This window comes from Sapajus apella, unplaced genomic scaffold (assembly GCF_009761245.1).
Source record: "Sapajus apella isolate SASKATOON/1434 unplaced genomic scaffold, GSC_monkey_1.0 scaffold55, whole genome shotgun sequence".
Taxonomy (NCBI): Eukaryota; Metazoa; Chordata; class Mammalia; order Primates; family Cebidae; genus Sapajus; species Sapajus apella.
The window spans coordinates 6,641,587-6,658,903 of NW_022436995.1; the positions used below are offsets into that span (position 1 = coordinate 6,641,587).

General features: G+C 35.3%; 1 protein-coding gene across 6 annotated transcripts in view; it reads right to left on the reverse strand.

Annotated features, from left to right (window-relative positions):
* Positions 1-17,317, reverse strand: part of MAP4K5 (mitogen-activated protein kinase kinase kinase kinase 5) — a 113,915-nt gene that overhangs the window by 40,570 nt on the left and 56,028 nt on the right. For all 6 annotated transcript variants that reach the window (XM_032244550.1, XM_032244549.1, XM_032244554.1 and 3 more), the window contains 5 exons: positions 16,862-16,934; positions 10,693-10,824; positions 8,633-8,695; positions 5,919-6,000; positions 4,218-4,334 (listed from right to left, as the gene is read on the reverse strand). In XM_032244550.1, the coding sequence (XP_032100441.1) occupies positions 4,218-4,334; positions 5,919-6,000; positions 8,633-8,695; positions 10,693-10,824; positions 16,862-16,934 (467 nt within the window). The remainder of the gene's footprint in view (positions 1-4,217; positions 4,335-5,918; positions 6,001-8,632; positions 8,696-10,692; positions 10,825-16,861; positions 16,935-17,317) is intronic.

The window sequence follows — 17,317 nt, forward strand, 5'->3', positions numbered from 1 at the left end:
AAATTTTGGGAGAAATCTCAGGTTCTGCGCTAGCCTCTCTTCTTATTCTACACGCTTCCCTTGGGTGATCACATTTACTCCTAACAAATCAACTACATGTGTATCTAATGATTCTCAAAGTTATATTTTTATTATTTACTTTCATTTATTTTTTTTTGAGAGAGTCTTGCTCTATCATCCAGGCAGGAGTGCAGTGGCACAATCATGGCTCACTGCAGCCTTGAGTTCCTGCACCAAAGCGATCCTCCTACCTTGGCCTCCCAGGTGGCTGAGACTACAGGCACCTGCCACAAAGCCTGACTAATTAAAAAAATTTTTTTGTAGAGATGAAGTCTTACTATGTTGCCCAGTCTGGTCTCCAACTCCTTGACTCAAGTGATCCTCCCACCTTGGCCTCTCCTAAACTGCTGGGATTATAGACATACCACACCCAGCCTCAAACCTGTATTTTTGGTCCAAACTTTTCTCTACAAGCTACAACACATATCTAGCTCATTACTAGACTTTTCCATTTGGAAGTTCTATGCAACTTCTTCTTCAGTATAAAACTCATCTTTTCTCTCAAACCTGATTTTATCACAGTGTTCCTATCTTTTACTGTAAATGGTTATGTCCATCCAACTGCTCAAGTCAAAATCTAGTAGTAATTCTTTTCTTATTCCTTAATTTTGTGTCTTCATCCAATCATCAACTCCCTCACATAATTCTTAAGTTAATCCACTTTTCTCCATCCTTGCTCTACCAGCCTAATTTACCATTATTTTTACCTTGTATAATTTCGACAGTCTTTTAACAGGTTTTTGGTAATAAATTCACCATTCTGAAGCCAATGAGATCTTTAAAAAATGTACATTTTGGCAGGGCATAGTGCTGTAATCCCAGCACTTTGGGAGGCTGAGGTGGGTAGATCATGAGGTCAGGAGTTTGAGACTAGCCTGGCCAAGATGGTGAAACCCCATCTCTATTAAAAATACAAAAATTAGCCGGGCACAGTGGAAGGAGCCTGTAATGCCAGCAACTCGGGAGGCTGAGGCAGAAGAATTGCTTGAACCCAGGAAGGCGGCGGTGCAGTGAGCTGAGATCGCACCACTGTACTCTAGCCTGGGCAACAGAGCAAGACTCCACCTCAAATTAAAAAAAAAAATGCACATTTTGATTATGTCACTCCCTTACCCTTTAATGGCTTTCTACTACCCTTAGACTAAAGCCCAACATTTTAAACACGGTTTGACAGATGGTATCTAGCTCTGAATCGTTACCTTCTACCACTTGTTTCTTCCTTGTTTTCTGCTCTAGTCAGACTGACTTTTCTTTCTTTCTTTCTTTCTTTTTTTTTTTTTTATGAGATAGGGTCTCACTCTGTCACCCAGGTTGGAGTGCAGTGGGGCGACCTTGGCTCACTGCAACCTTTGCTTCCCAGACTCAAGCGATTTTCCAGACTCAGCCTCCTGAGTAGCAGGGACTACAGGCGTGTGTCACCATGCCCAGCCAATTTTTCTTGATTGTTTTTTATAGAAGTGGGGTTTCCCTATGTTGCCCTGGCTGGTCTCAAACTCCTGAGTTCAAAGTGATCCACCCACCTCAGCCTCCCACAGTGCTGAGATTAAGAACATGGGCCACCGTGCCGGACCCAGACTGACTTTTCTTTAGTTCCTTACTTACACTGCCTTTTCCCTTATCGCTAGGCTTTCAAACATGTTATTAACACCTCTATTCAGGCTATGTACATTTGTTCTCTTCCTCTAATTCTGATTTATCCTTCAGGTTTTCAGCTTAAATGTCACTTCTACAGTAGTGAGTTTTTTCCTGCCCCTATAATATGCCTCCATAGCACCTTATATTTCCCAATCCATCACATGTGTAAATTATTTGTTGGTATTTCTGAATTTCCTTTGAGACTGTACTAAGAGCTCTATAATAGCAGGGATAGTGTTAGTCTCATATACCATTGTGCCCTCAACTGCTTGGCACATGGTTTTGCATTTCAAGAACTGAAAATTATGGTGACATTATTAAACAGAAATAGATAATTCAGAAAGTAGAGTGGATTTCGGAAGCCCAGCAAAATGCGGTAAGAAATAAGGTGCTTGGTTATTCATATAACCAGGGAAAGGTGAACTGGAGAACTAAGTAATATCTAATTCTATATTTATGCAAGAATAACTTTACTAAGTTTTGAATCTTTAAACAATTAAAATATTAATCCCAAGTTGCAAACAGTGGTTCAACTAGAAAAAAATTTTATGTATGGCTGGTTTATTTAATAATTCCACTTCAAGTTCATTTAACATTCAACAAAATATTCACTGGGTACTCACGACACGACAGGGTTATGCTATATACCAGGCAGTGAAGAAATAAAGACTGGAGTTAAAAGATTGTTTAGTGACTATTTCTATTAAATACATACATAAAGATGATGGTGTATTAACTAAGAGAGTAGGCTCTGGAGTTTGCCTGGATCTAAATCCTGGTTCCATTTCCTATAGGCCATATAATGCTGGGCAAATTACTTTCATTTTTTGTCCCTCATTTCCTCATTTGTAAAACAAGGATATATACATATATATATATTTCTTTTTTTTTTCCCCTAGTTTTTGTATTTTTAGTAGAGATGAGGTTTTACCATGTTGGCCAGGCTGATCTCAAACTCCTGACCTCAGGTGATCCACGCACCTAGGCCTCCCAAAGTACTAGGATTACAGGCGTGAGCCACTGTGCCTGATCTAATTTAAATATTTTAAAACGTAAAACAAGAATATTAATGGTACCTACTACAAAGTACTGTTTTGATATTAGATGAGTTAACATAGAAATTATTTGGCCTAACATTTGGCGCACATTGAGTACCCAATGAGTGCTAGTAGTTACGGCAGTATTTATTTATTTGTTTATTTATTTATTTTGAGACCGAGTCTCACTCTGTTGTCCAGGCTGGAGTGCAATGGCACAATCTTGGCTCACTGAAATCTCTGCCTCCTGGGTTCAAGTAATCCTCCTGCCTCAGCCTCCCAAGTAGCTGGGACTACAGGCACCCACCACCACACCCAAATAATTTTTGTATTTTTTTTTTGAAGTACAGATGGGGTTTCACCATGTTGACCAGGCAGGTCTTGAACTCCTGACGTCAAGTGACCTGCCCACCTTGGCATCTCAAAGTGCTGGGACTATAGGTGTGAGCCACCATGTCTGGCCCATAGTATGATATAGGAAATAATTTAAAACTGAAAAACAAGAAATAGAAAATTTCCTTTAGTGAAGGTAGAGATATAACGGAAATAAAGGCTAAAATGGACATCAAGAGACAGATTCAGAAAAACTTAGAAATAAAATGACATCACAAAAGGAGAAGAAGGAACACAAGGAGAGAAAGACTGGCAAAAAAAATACAGTTGTGCTATATATAGCCCTAAGTAGATACCTGCCAATGAAGAGGAAGTCTCTCATCCCTGATTTCCTGACAAGTTGTATTGTTATAGAAAATACATTAAAAATAATTCTATAATGTTTTCAGAGAAGGCAATGATAGTTATGAATAGCCCTACAACTAATTATATAAGAAATAATAGTTTTGAAATATTGAAAAGGGTAACATTTTCCAATAGGAACTTCAGCTTCATTCTTTAAAATTATTTGTATTCTGTTAATAAGAATTCTAGAGAAACTACAATAATAAGCAGCTAGATTTCTAAAGAGTCTCTTTTGTGAGAAATAATATGCATATGTGCTGTGGCTAAATTTTTGTTTTCTTAGTCAAAAGCAAGGCTCTTAAAACTTTTATTTTCTTGGAAACAGATGTCCTTTATATATATATATACACACATACATATACACACACACATACACACAGAAGCTGATGTCAAAAAGAAGGGCAATCACTAAAAGGGAAAGCACCTCTGCAATTCTGCAGGGGAACACCTGATTTCAATCTCAGCTACCAAAACTTCAGGCTAACCAAACTAAGAACATAAAAAAAGATAATGTTAAGAACTAATCTTAGTCTAGGATAAAAAAAAAAAGTATCAACTGGTTATACCACAATAAAAAAAAGTATCAACTGATAATTATATGCAGGAAAAGTATAGTTTACACTATTAATCTCTGTAGCTAAACCTGTTTTAACTAAGCTAAAAGACCCAGAGGACAAAGAAAAAAAGCAAATTTAAGGCCTTACAAAACATTTGTTTTCAAATATAAGACTGTAAACACTTCCTTACCTCAAAGTCATCGTCATCTCCTTCAGGGTAATGTGCATGGTTATCTGGATTGTTCACTTTGTCTAACAGTTCAACTGCTAGGGCTCTAGAGAGACCTGGCTGTGCAACAAAAGTATGCTAAGTAACAGAAAACAAAATGAAATTTCATGAGTATGGCTTTACATCTATGGCTTACAGAAAATGCTATCTTCATTTTTTTCATTCAGTAACCAACAGAGATAAGCATAAGGGAGTCTACTAATATAAACAAACTGAGAATGTATTAGTAAAAATATTAATCAGAGAATCCATAATTACATAGTATATAAAACTAAAGAGCCTTTGTAGGGTAAATTTAGAAAGTAATCTCTTTATGTAAAGTTCTCTAATCTATATTAAGTTATAAAATTAATATAGATTAGATATGGCTATACCAATAACATTCATTACTTTTATCATTATGCTGATGCAAATGAATACTGTGGTATGGTCTATAATCACAATAAGAAAAAAAACATGTAATGTCCTATATTTGAATACATTGAATTCTATAACATTGTGTTAATGTACAAAGACATATATAATTAAATATTGGCATTTCAGTAAAGCTTTCTTAGGTTGTTGTAATCATTGACTATTTCTTTTTTTTTCTTTTTGAGATGGAATCTCGCTATGTAGCTCAGGCTGGAGTGCAGTGGCACAATCTTGGCTCACTGCAACCTCCACCTCCCAGGTCCCAGTTCAAGCAATTCTCCTACCTCAGCCTCCCAAATAGCTGGGATTACAGGCACAAGCCACCATGCCCAGCTAATTTTTCTGTTTTTTTTTTTTTAGTAGAGACGGGGTTTCACCATGTTGGCCAGTCTGGTCTTGAACTCCTGACCTCATGATCCGCCCACCTTGGCCTCCCAAAGTGCTGGGATAACAGGCATGAGCCACCACGCCCAGCCATCATTGACTATTTTTAATATAAAAGTATTTTATACATACACATATGCACAGAGTATTCTATAAATTTACATGAGAAGCCAAGAAAAGCAATTCATTTTAGCTGACAGCAATATTTTAAAGTTTTCTCTAAGGCAGGGGTCAGCAAAGTACAGCCTATAGGGAAAATCTAGTGCATCAACTGCCTCTTTTTGTAAATAAAGTTTTATGGAGCATTAAAACTATACCCACATGTGTACACTGTTTATGGCTGCTTTTGTGCTATAATGGCAAAACTCAGCAGTTGTGGTAGAGGCTGTATGGCCCACAAAGTCTAAAATATTTACTATGTGACCCACTGTAGAAAATTTGCTGGTCCTGGCGTGGTGGCTCATACCTGTAATCCCAGCACTTTGGGAGGCCAAGGTGGGAGGATCACCAGGGGTCAAGAGTTTGAGGCCAGCCTGGCCACATGGTGAAACCCCATCTCTACTAAAAATACAAAAATTAGCCAGGCAGTAGTGGCATATGCCTGTAATCCCAGCTGCTCAGGAGTCTGAGGCAGGAGAATGGCTTGAACCCAGGAGGCGGAGGTTGCAGTGAGCTGAGTTCACGCCACTTCACTCTACTATGGGTGACAGAGTAAGAACCTGTTCCAAAAAAAAATAAAAGAAAGTTTGCTGACCCCTGTTGTAAGAGATCACTAACATTTTTGTATTAAAAACCTAAATACGTTTGTTCTACTGATATGTCTAATTCATGACTACAGAAAACTCTGCAATTTCAATGACTTACAGTCAGAAGTCTTTCAGCAGTTGGTCTTTTTTTTGGGCTTTTAGTTAGCGCTATTTTGACAAAATTATGGAATGTTGATGACCTTCAAATAAAAAGAGACATACAAAAATATTTCACTATTATTACTTTTTGGTGTTAATAAATAAAATTAACTTAGGAACAGCAAGTAAGTCTAAAACACCATGATTTTTTATTGGGTCACTTGGTTGTATATAAAACAAGAAAACTAAATCCAAAGTACAATCTATCCTTGGAAACATCTGTGTCAGTATTGTCTTTTAAATAAAATACAATTAAGTAACAGAACAGTAATATACGACCACAAAAATTACACTAACAATCAGAAATGCTGTGTCATTTACATGATATACGACCTTCCTTTCTAGGTAATACTTAGGAATCAAAATGTCCTTTTCTCATTGTGTAATTTACCTAGTATGTAAATACAGTGCTATACCAAAAGAGTTGGATGGCACAGAGAGTAGGCATGGGGTAATTTAAGAGACTATTTAAGTCCCAAAGAGGCAAATGAATTTCTTAGGAAACAAGGCAAAGAAGAGGGAGCAATTTTAGCAACTGGAAAGGTTTTCTGCCACCTTCATTGATAAAGTGAGGAAAAGAGAAGACATCAAGTTATCACATTTTGATTATTAATAAAGGACACAAAAAAGGTATTTCTACCATTACCAAGATTCCACTGGAGAGAATGAACAAGAATTAAAGGGATAAAAAAAACCGTATTTATCAGCAATGACAACAACCACACAGCACTTCTCTGCAGAGCAATCAAATCATTGCATCAGATTTGGTGGTTTGTGACAGAGATAACATGGAGTCAGACGGTATCTAAGATTGGCAAAGGTCCTCCAATGGTAGTAACTGCTCTGAAATCTGACTGTGAATTTAGCATTTACAGCTAACCGTCATTCATTGCTGACTGAATATCAGTCATTCCTGCCATAAAACTGTTCAGTTCCAGATGCCTAGGAACTTAGGGCAACAGGGAATAGGAAGCACCCAGTGTCAATACAAAGGAATATAGTTAGCAGCAGAATATAATACTCCTTTCTTTCCACAGTGTGATTTGCCTTTCTTTCCTGTTATCTCCCCAGAATGGTTTGATTCCTAAACAAAACTATGCTAAGACAGACTACTGAAACATAAAGCAGTGGTTTAGAATCTGTTTCTGGGGAGGGGCCTCTTAGAATATGAAATAAGCTATGGACTGTCTTCTTAGAAAAATGGATATACATGTAGAATTTGGGGGGGCTCCCAGATCCTCAAAGATCCATGTAACCTAGATAACAAATTCCAGAATTTAAGAACTTGGAAACTTATTTGTATGGCTTCCTTTATTAAATGTATGAGGAAGATATTACCAGAAAAAAAATCTTTAATTTTTATTAACCAACTGATGACAATTTTTTGGACTATAAAGATAGGTGAACTGCTTTACTTTGTAAGAGAATGAAGGAATTAGAATGAAAATAAATAATAATCTTTTTGAGTATTACAAAAGAGAGAGAGAGAGAAAAACCAACAGAGATTGATTTTTAAGTGTCATGGTATCTGGAAGCTTTTTTCATATCACCTTCCACAAAAGTCAATGTGTGATTAATGGAAGTAAAGGAATCCAGGGCAACAATAGATGTTTCTTCAAAATCTTAATATATTCACTTCTAATTCTTTCCTCACCATACTTCTTATCCAATCTGCCAAAGAGCTAAGAAAATGATTGAGTTTTATGAGAATATTGGATTATAAAGAAACACCGGGCTAGGAGTGGTGGCTCATGCCTATAATCTCAGCACTTAGGGAGGCTGAGGTGGGGGGATCACAAGGTCAAGAGATCAAGACCATCCTGGCCAACATGGTGAAAACTTGTCTCTACTAAAAATACACAAATTAGCTGGCTGTGGTAGTGTGCACCTGTAGTTCCAGCTACTTAGGAGACTGAGGCAGGAAAATCGCTTGAACCCAGGAGGCAAAGGTTGCAGTGAGCTGAGACTGTGCCACTGCACTCCAGCCTGGTGAAAAAGCAAGACTCTACCTCAAAAAAAAAAAAAAAAGGAGGGAGGGAGGGAGAGAGAGAGGGAAGGAGGGAGGAAAGTAGGGAGGGAGGGAGGGAAGGAAGGAAGGAAGGAAGGAAAGAAGGAAGGATGGAAGGAAGGATAGAAGGAAGGAAGGAAGGAAAAAGAAAACACTGGGCTGGGCACAGTAGCTCACACCTGTAATCCTAGTGTTTTGGGAGGCTGAGGTGGGAGGATCCCTTGAGGCCAGGAGTTTGAGATCAGCCTCGGCAACATAGTGATGAGACCCTGTCTCTAAAACAAACAGACAAACAAACAAACAAACAAACAAAACTTAGCCAGGTGTGGTGGCACATGCCTGCAGGCCCAGCTACTCAGGAGTCCGAGGAGGGAGGATCTCTTGAGTCTAGGAATTTGAGGTTGCAGTGAGCTATGATCATGCCACTACACTCCAGCCTGGGTAACACAGCTAAATCTTTTCTCAAAAAATAAATTAATTAATAAAAATAACAGAAAATAAATCCAGATCCTTGCCATAGGTCTGCAAGCAACTTAGCTGTGTAACTTTGAGAAAACTGCTTAATGTCTATGGGCTTCTGTTTAATTACCTATAAAATATGGGAACTGAATCTATACCCCTTTTGACTGAAAAAATTCTATAAAACTGTATATCCTTTAACTCACCATTTTGTTTTGTCCTTTAGTTTTGGAGGCTGAAAATTACTTTTTGACATTAAGAAGAGAGCCCTGAAATAAAAATACTAGTTTAAGAACAATATCAAAATTACTGCATCTAACAATTAGAATGAATTCTGTAATGAATTTATAAAGACTACTACACATGTAGGCAAAGATGAAAACTATTTTGGGATACGGAAATTATATTTTTAATACTTTAGATAGCCTACAAAAAAAATTCTCTTTAAATTTCCAATAAGCCCTTATTCATAAAGCAAACCTACCCAATGCCAGAAAAGAGTTTTCTTACTGTACCGTTACATATGTAACTAGTATTATATCTTAAGCACATGTCTATATTAAATTGTATATAATTCTCTAACACATAGAGATGACATGTTACTCTAACATTAAGATATATGTTTAACCAAAGACTAGCCTCCATATTTATTTTGGGTATATAGGCAAATTATATCCATTTCCTGACTGTTTTCCTTTTTTGGACAATTGTTTCCCATATTCTCTTGTTATATTAAATACATAAGCCAATTTACAAGAGGACTTTGTCTATAAACTCATGTGTGACCCACTTTTTTATGGACTTATGGGGGTAGTAGGATAGAGGATTTAAGAAGGAAGTCCTAAAATGCTCTATTTCAGCATTTCCTACAAAATCCCAGGTTTCTAAGCATATTCCTTAGTCTTTCTTTTTCCAGCATAACAAAGATATTTTTCCTTTTTAAAAATTAAGTGATTCAAAGGAAAAATGAAAAAAAAATCTATATTCCCACCATTCTATTATTTAAAATTTTCTAAGCTTTTAAAAATTTTCTAATCTTTTTAGTCTTTATCTAAATGCTTACCAATTACATTATATTTACATTAGTAATTATAATTTTTCTTTACTAATAATTTTTCATTTTGCTTTGGTTCATACATATGTAACTGCTGCCCTTAAGTATTAAATTATTTGCTTAACAATTCACCAATTACTATATATTTAGATTTTTTCCCCTTGTTAACCCGAAATGCGTAATTCTTAGAATTTTCTTTTCTTGGATCATTTCTGAAGTGTAATCCCCTAAACAGGGGAATCACCAAAACATCTGCATTGCCCTTAACAAACAACATCGAAGTATTTTCCAAAAAGTCTGCACTTATCAGCATTCTAGCTAAAAGTAGGTATCTTTATATATTTACGTATCTTTAGCTGCTTATGCGGTCAAATAGTTTCCCATATCTGGTACTTGCTCATAAACCTTAATCTACCTTATGCTTGTAGTCTTTGAATGAGTTCCTTATACAGTATATATTAATCTGTTGCCCATCATGTTAAAATAACACTTTCCCCATTCTGTAATTTTTTGAGCTTTATCCTATTTACTTTAAAAGTTTCAATTTTAGCCTAATTTATCTTTTCTGTCAAAGTATCAAAACTTTTCAGAAGCCCTCAAATTTTTTTTTCTGAGACAGTATATCTTAGAATGTAAATGATAATTATATTTGGCATAGATATCTCTTCATTATTCCTAGACAAAATAAAAAGAAACAAAATCAAATGTAACTAGAAAAGTCTCATCTGCATTCTATTGTTTACTTGTAATTTCACAGAGGACAACAAGAACAACAACAACAAGATCAACTGATAGAAGAATGAACATGAAGACTCAAAAAGTCTTAAGATAATGTTAACTGTCATATCCTAGTGTGCTTATTAAGGGAAATTCGTTTTATGGAAAAGCTTCCAACAGTACAGACAACTTACTCTGTTATTTTACGAGCAGCAGTACAAGACAGGTTTTATTTATTTAAAGACTAGTCAAGTACAGCAGTGAGAAGGAGAAGAGGAACAGAACAAGGAGACTGATCTGTAATTGTGAACAATGAATTGAGGTAAATACCTTCAGACTAGCCCACAATAGGTTTCAGATGAAATTATCCCTAAATCCCTTACAACACCTTTACTATTTTTCATTCTTAAAAATGAGCTTGACGCTGAGCTATCGGCATTTCACTTTCCCCAAAGGTTTAATCAATAACTGTATAAATATAAATAATGAGAACACCTCATTGGATGAAGATCAAACATAGGTGGTTGAAGTTCTCCAAGTTCAATTGCTGTTATTCCTACTGCCCAGATATCACAGAGTTGGTTGTAGCCACCATTCTTCTCTACTGCTGCAACTTCTGGGGCCATCCTAGAAGGAATCAATGAATGCAACAGTTTTATTGTTAAAAAATATTGATCTGAATCTGTTACTTCCTGTTATAATCACTAGACTTGTAGGAGGGAAGGAGGCTGTGAGGTGTTTACTAGGAAAGAAGAAACTTTACTAAGTAAAGGCTTAAATCTCTATTTCAGGAACATACACACTTTTAAAATTCATTATTTAAGAATCTTGAATGCCCTCCTCTGAATGTTTGTGCTCTAAGGAAAAATCTTGTTTTAGTTTAGTTTCTGTTTTTGTGAATCTTGCTACATAATAAGGGAAAAGAAACGAATATCTTAATCCCTGTGAAGGTCAAAGAAAGGTTCCCAAAGGAGGTGAGACTTTCCAAGAAGGGTGGGGAGCCTGGACATTTCAGTCAGAGGAAACGAGTACGAATTCAGGGAGACTAGGAAAGCTGACAGGACAGTGCTCAATGTATCACCTGCAAATTGGTAAGGGGCCATACACAGCTGGCTACCAGTCTGAGATAAATACAGAAATGGAGAGTAAACATTTATGCTTGTCCAAATGCATAAATTCATTTTTGTCTTATTTTACAAATAAGTCTGCAATGGACAGGAAAAAACACATGGTTTGAGAGAGTCTAGATCATAAGTAATTTACTGATTATACAAGAAAGGTTAGACTTTATTGTGAAAATGAAGCGCACCCAGTAAAGATTTAATTATGAGGGCAAACAATCTAAAACTTTATGGCAAGATGAAGGATAGTGTGAAATGAGGTGAAACCCGTCAGGCAGATATGTTAGAGGCCTGTTTCAAAAATATAAGAAAAAAAAAAACACCTAAAAACTTTCAAAGGCAGTAGCAGAGGGAACAGAATGAAAGGGGTTGACTTAAGATATAAATCTGAGGATGGTATATTTGTGGATATAGAAATAGAGCTATTATTGAACAACTGTTGAATATATAGAAGACTGAAGCTGGAGTTACATGTTTGGGAGTCAATATTGTAGAAGGCACCTGAAGTTATAAAGCATAGATAATGCTGTTCAGGGGAAATATTCTTTTATTGTTTCAAATGTTTACTAACTTAACTTCAATTTATTTGAATTGAATATCCACAATGTACAAGTTGCTTTTATATTTACTCAGACTACAAAAAGTTATATTAACACATTGTCTCTCAAATTAAGTGTGGTTAGGATATAAAGTATGTATACTAAAAATGTGAACAAATGGATGTGTACTACATGCAAGTGCTACACACATAATAATGGGTATCGGAGTAAGGACAAGAAAACGATCACCATAGAGCAAGATAACTGAAGGCAAGTTTCACAGAGGAAAGAGGCTAAGCTGGAGCCCAGAGAAATCAAACAGGTTTCATCTCCTCTACCCACTGGAATCAGTTATTGGTGGTTAACTAGAACGTCAAGTTGACTATGACTGTTGCACTTCCTGGCTCAGTGAGATACTGTAGTCAATCAGTTGGCCACAGGTATAGAAAAGTAGTGTGCGGCCCTCTTAAGAATGGGGAGGACTTAAGATAAACACAGAAAAAGGGTATCTTAGGGGAGAAGTAAAGAAAGGTAAAGTAGTAGTATTTTACCTGATATAGTCAGGTTACCAAAAAATAGACAATTTAGACTAGAAAAGAGTGTTCACAAAAAGGACAATCATAGGCAGTGAGGGGCTCTGCTGTGACAAAGGAAATCCTATAGGTTATCTAACTCACCTGTATCTTCATTTAACTTTTATTTAACTGATACTTATTGAGGCTTTTTTCTGCTATTTAAAGTGATATATGTTGACTGAAAAGAATTTGGAGTATACAAAAAAATATGGAAGAAAACAAGTTAAGCATGACCCCACTCAAAGAGAGTTTCCGTGTCACATATTCTCATCTACAATTTTTACACACACACACACACACACCCCTTTTATAAAATGATATATTGCATATACTACTTGGAAGCTTGCTTTTTAAAATTAACAACATATCATAAGCCTATCTGTTGACCATTAATCTTTTACAACATAATCTTTAATAGCAGCATATTATTCCATTGAATTGAAGAAATGTATATAATTTCCTTAACTAATTCCTGTTGTGTTATTCAACCTCAATTTTTATCATTAAGAGTGTCATAAAGCTTATCATGTATAATTCTGTATGCATCTCTAATAAATTACTAGAAGTAGAATTATTGAGAATAAAGAAGATAAACATTGCTTAAAGTTTTTGATAAACACTACCATCGAATTATGCTTCAAAATTGTTCTACCAACTTCCTTTTCTTTCCCTTCACCTTTTAAGTTCCAGGGTACATGTGCAGGATGCACAGGTTTTTTTACACAGATAAATGTGTGCCATGGTGGCTTGCTGCACAGATCAATTCATCACCTTGGTATTAATATTAAGCCCAGCATCCATTAGCTCTTCTTCCTGATGCTCTCCCTCCCTAACCCCCATTCTACCAATTTCTACTTTCACTGCCAAATACCTAGTAAGTATGACCATAATTCCAAACATTTCCCAATTTGATAGAAAAGAGTCATTTAATTTGTTCATCAAGGGAAACATTATTCAAAAAATATATATTTTTATGTTAGTTAAATGAAGCAGTGAGAGTAAAGAAGGGACAAAGAAGTCTATAGGAGTTGCATGCTCCAAGCCGTGACCTGCAGGCCATTACATAATGTAAGAAACATGGGAAAACATTTAAGTTTCCCTATTTACTTCAAAGACATAAAGTAATTCACAATGAAGAACTACCCCGTGAATGGAAGAAATGTTGAGATTCTGCAGTTCTTTTCAAAAACATAAAAGAACTCACAGTGAAGAAAAGCCTCATAAATGAAAGAAATGTAATAAAGCCTTTATAACCACAAAAGTGCTCATACTGGAGAGAAACTCTATGAATGTAGGATGTGGGAAAGAATTGTCTTAGTTACTTCCAAGAACATAAAAGGGCTCACACTGGTGAAATATCTTTTACATATAAGAAATATGGTAAGGGAGCTACTCTTTCTAGTTCCCTTCAAAAACATAAAAGAAATAATACTAGACAGAAACCCTATAAACGTAAAAAATGTGGTAAAGTCTTCAGTTATTTCTGCTCCATGTGAACATAAGAATAACACCATACTAGACAGAAATCCTATGACTGTAAAAAATGTGGTAAAGCCTTCAATCAATACACTTCCCTTAGAAGACATGAAAGAGCTCACACTGGAGAGAAACCCTATGAATGTCAAAAATGTGGTAAATCCTTCAGTTGTTTCAGTTACCTTGAAACACATGACAGAACTCATACTGGTGATAAACTTTATAAATGTAAAAATTGTGGTAAAACCTTCAGACATCAGTTCTCTTCGAACACATGAAAAAACTCATACTGGGGAGAAATCCTATAAAGGTAAACAAAAAATGTGGTAAAGCCTGTAGTCCTTTCAATTACCTTGAAACACATGACAGAATTCACATTGGAGAGAAACCCTAGCATTGTAAGAAATGCAATAAAGCCTTCAGATATTCCAGTTCTGTATGTAAACATGAAATAACTCATACTTCACAGAAATCCTAGGAATGTAGGGAATGTGAGAAAACATTCAATTACCCGAGTTATCTTTGAAAACATGAAAAAAATCATACTGGCGGAAAAACCATATGTATATGAGAAATGTTGTAAAGCGTTTATATGTTCCAGTTCCCTTTGAACACACAAAAAAACTCATACTGAAGAAAACCCTATGAATGTAAGGAATATGGGAAGCCATGTAAGTTTGCCATTTCCCTTTGAAAATATAAAAAACTTATACTGGGGGAAAATATGCATGTAAACAATGTGGTAATGTCCTCAGTGTTTCCAGTTCTAGCTGAAGATATGATAAGTCAATTTCTGAAAAACTCTGTAAACATACAGAATGTAGGGATGCCTTTGTTTCTCTCAGGTACACTGAAAGACACATGATATATGCACACTGGAGATGAATCTTATAAATAGAAAAATGTATTCTGTATCTAAATCCTAGTAGTTGGAAAAACACTTAAGTTTCCATTTTAATAATTTTTTCAAAAGTCATCTGAAAAAGCCTATTGAAAAGAAATCGTATATAATTTGGAAAGCCCAATGTAAATTAAACATTGCCCAATGCTCAAAACATGCACATAAATGAAATGTTATACAAGTTATAAACATATTATGTTTATCAGTGGTTCATTCTTAATGAGGATCTGTGGACTACTGATTTCCACTTATTTTCCATGAAAATATTGATGTGAGAATTCTGTAGACACCCTTTAAGTGACAGTAAATGAATTCAACACATAGTGTTTTTTTTCTTGTCAGTTAATACAAATTTTTCTTTATATGTCTAAAAGGTTGTTGGATTTATGGATGAATTAAAATGTATTTCTAATATGTAGGTAAGATTTTTATGTAGCTTTTTAATTGGTCTGTGAATTAATATGTCATTGAAAACTGAGTCTTTGTTAATTCTGGGAGTTTTCTTACTGGCCTCGTGAAAAATTTTGGTTACCCCTCACCTATTAGATATATTCTACCTTTCTTTTTTTATGGAAAAAGTACTCTCTTTAGGCACAAATAAGTCTATGCCATTTTCTTTGCTCATAGAGTTGGTTTAGGAAAAAAAATGAAATCTGTAACTTCTTGTGAACAATTATCATACTTTATGATATCTAATATGTATTATTTTACTAACTGCTTCCAATGAGACATTCTTTTTATCGACTTACATGAACTTACACATTAAAACTATTAAACCTAGTTTGACATATTTTAGACAATATTTCCTGTTTTTTTACTTGACTTTTAATTTTGTTGAAGCTGGTGGACATACACAAATTTTAAATTTTCATGTAGTTAAATCTATCAACCTTTCCTTTTAAGGTTTTATACTTTATGCTCAGAAAGCCTTCCTCAAATCTTAAAATAGTTACTGATGGTTTTTTGGTTTCACTTTTATACTTAACTATTTCCATATATGAATTTTTGATCCCAGGTATGAGGTATGGAGCTACTTAAATTTCTTTTCAAATAATAAATTACTCAAACACCGCACATTAAAGAATCCAAATTGCATGGGTGTGGTGGCTCAAGCCTGTAATCCCAGCACTCTGGGAGGTGGATCACTTGAGGCCAGGAGTTTTAGACCAGCCCAGGAGTTTTAGATGAAACCCTGTCTCTACAAAAAAAAAAAAAAAAAAAAAAAAAAAAAAAATTAGCTGGCTGTGATGTTGCATGCCTGTAGTCTCAGCTATTTAGGGGGCTGAAATGGGAGGATCATCTGGGCTTGGGAGGTTGCAGTGAGCTGTGATTGTGCCACCATACTGCAGCCAGGGTGACAGAATGAAACCCTGTCTCAGAAAAAAAAGAATCCAACCTTTCACACAAACTATAAATGTCACCTTTTATAACATTCACTATTTTACATATTAAGGTTTTATTATGAGGCTTTTTATTTCTATCATCTATCAATAATGAAAGCAGTGTTTTAGAAAGATTATTTTGTCAGTAATTGGTGGAATGCACTAAGAGTCCGGTGACTGGTGAGACTAATGGTAGGTAGGATGCAGGAGTTTTAACAAGTAGGAAGAAGAATCACAGATTAAATTTAAGTGATGGGTCAATAGGTGCAACAAACCACCATGGCACACGTTTACCTCTGTAACAAACTTGGACATCCTGCACATGTACCCTGGAACTTAAAGTGGAAAAGTCCTAGATTAAAATAAAGGCAGTACCAGAAGAAAGGGTAAGAAAATTACAGTGGGCAAATCTTTTGAAAATTTCATACCTAAGAGTCCTCTCAATATAAAATCACAGGAATAGTAAAAAAATACTAGCACTTTAACAGAAAAGGCTGAACCATAAATACGAGCATCAAACTTCCCTAACCCAACCAGAACTTCTGGTAGTATCAAGTAGCATGCAAATCTCCTGACTTTTATTTATCACTTCTCTTACCAAATATCAAGGTTGATCACTAAACCATGAGGAAATGAAAATGTATAAAATTCAATCACAGTAATGTCTTACCAATAAGGGGTGCCAATGAAGGATTTTCGTTTTGCAATAGTAGCTGTTATTTTGGCAGCCACACCAAAGTCAGCTGGTGAGGAAAAAACCAGAAAATTTTAGTTCCTTACAATATACCAAATAACATTTTTACTTTCACCCTTAGACATGGCATTATCAATAATTCAATTATTAATATTAGAAAAGTGTATATAAACACCTAAATCTCTTCTTGCTTAGTTCATAACATACTTATTAAAAACAATTTATTGTACTTTACTAGAATGGAAATGTACTTTATTAAGAACAAAGTTAAAAAATATTTTTATTATAAACACAATAAAGTGAATTTGGGGAAAAGAGGAAAAAAAGCCCAAAAAATAAAATACATGGGAAAAGCACACACCTGTATTCCTTTTATCCTAATACAACAAGGATAGCATTCTGGTACTATTTTTTTTAAAGTCATTTTTTCTA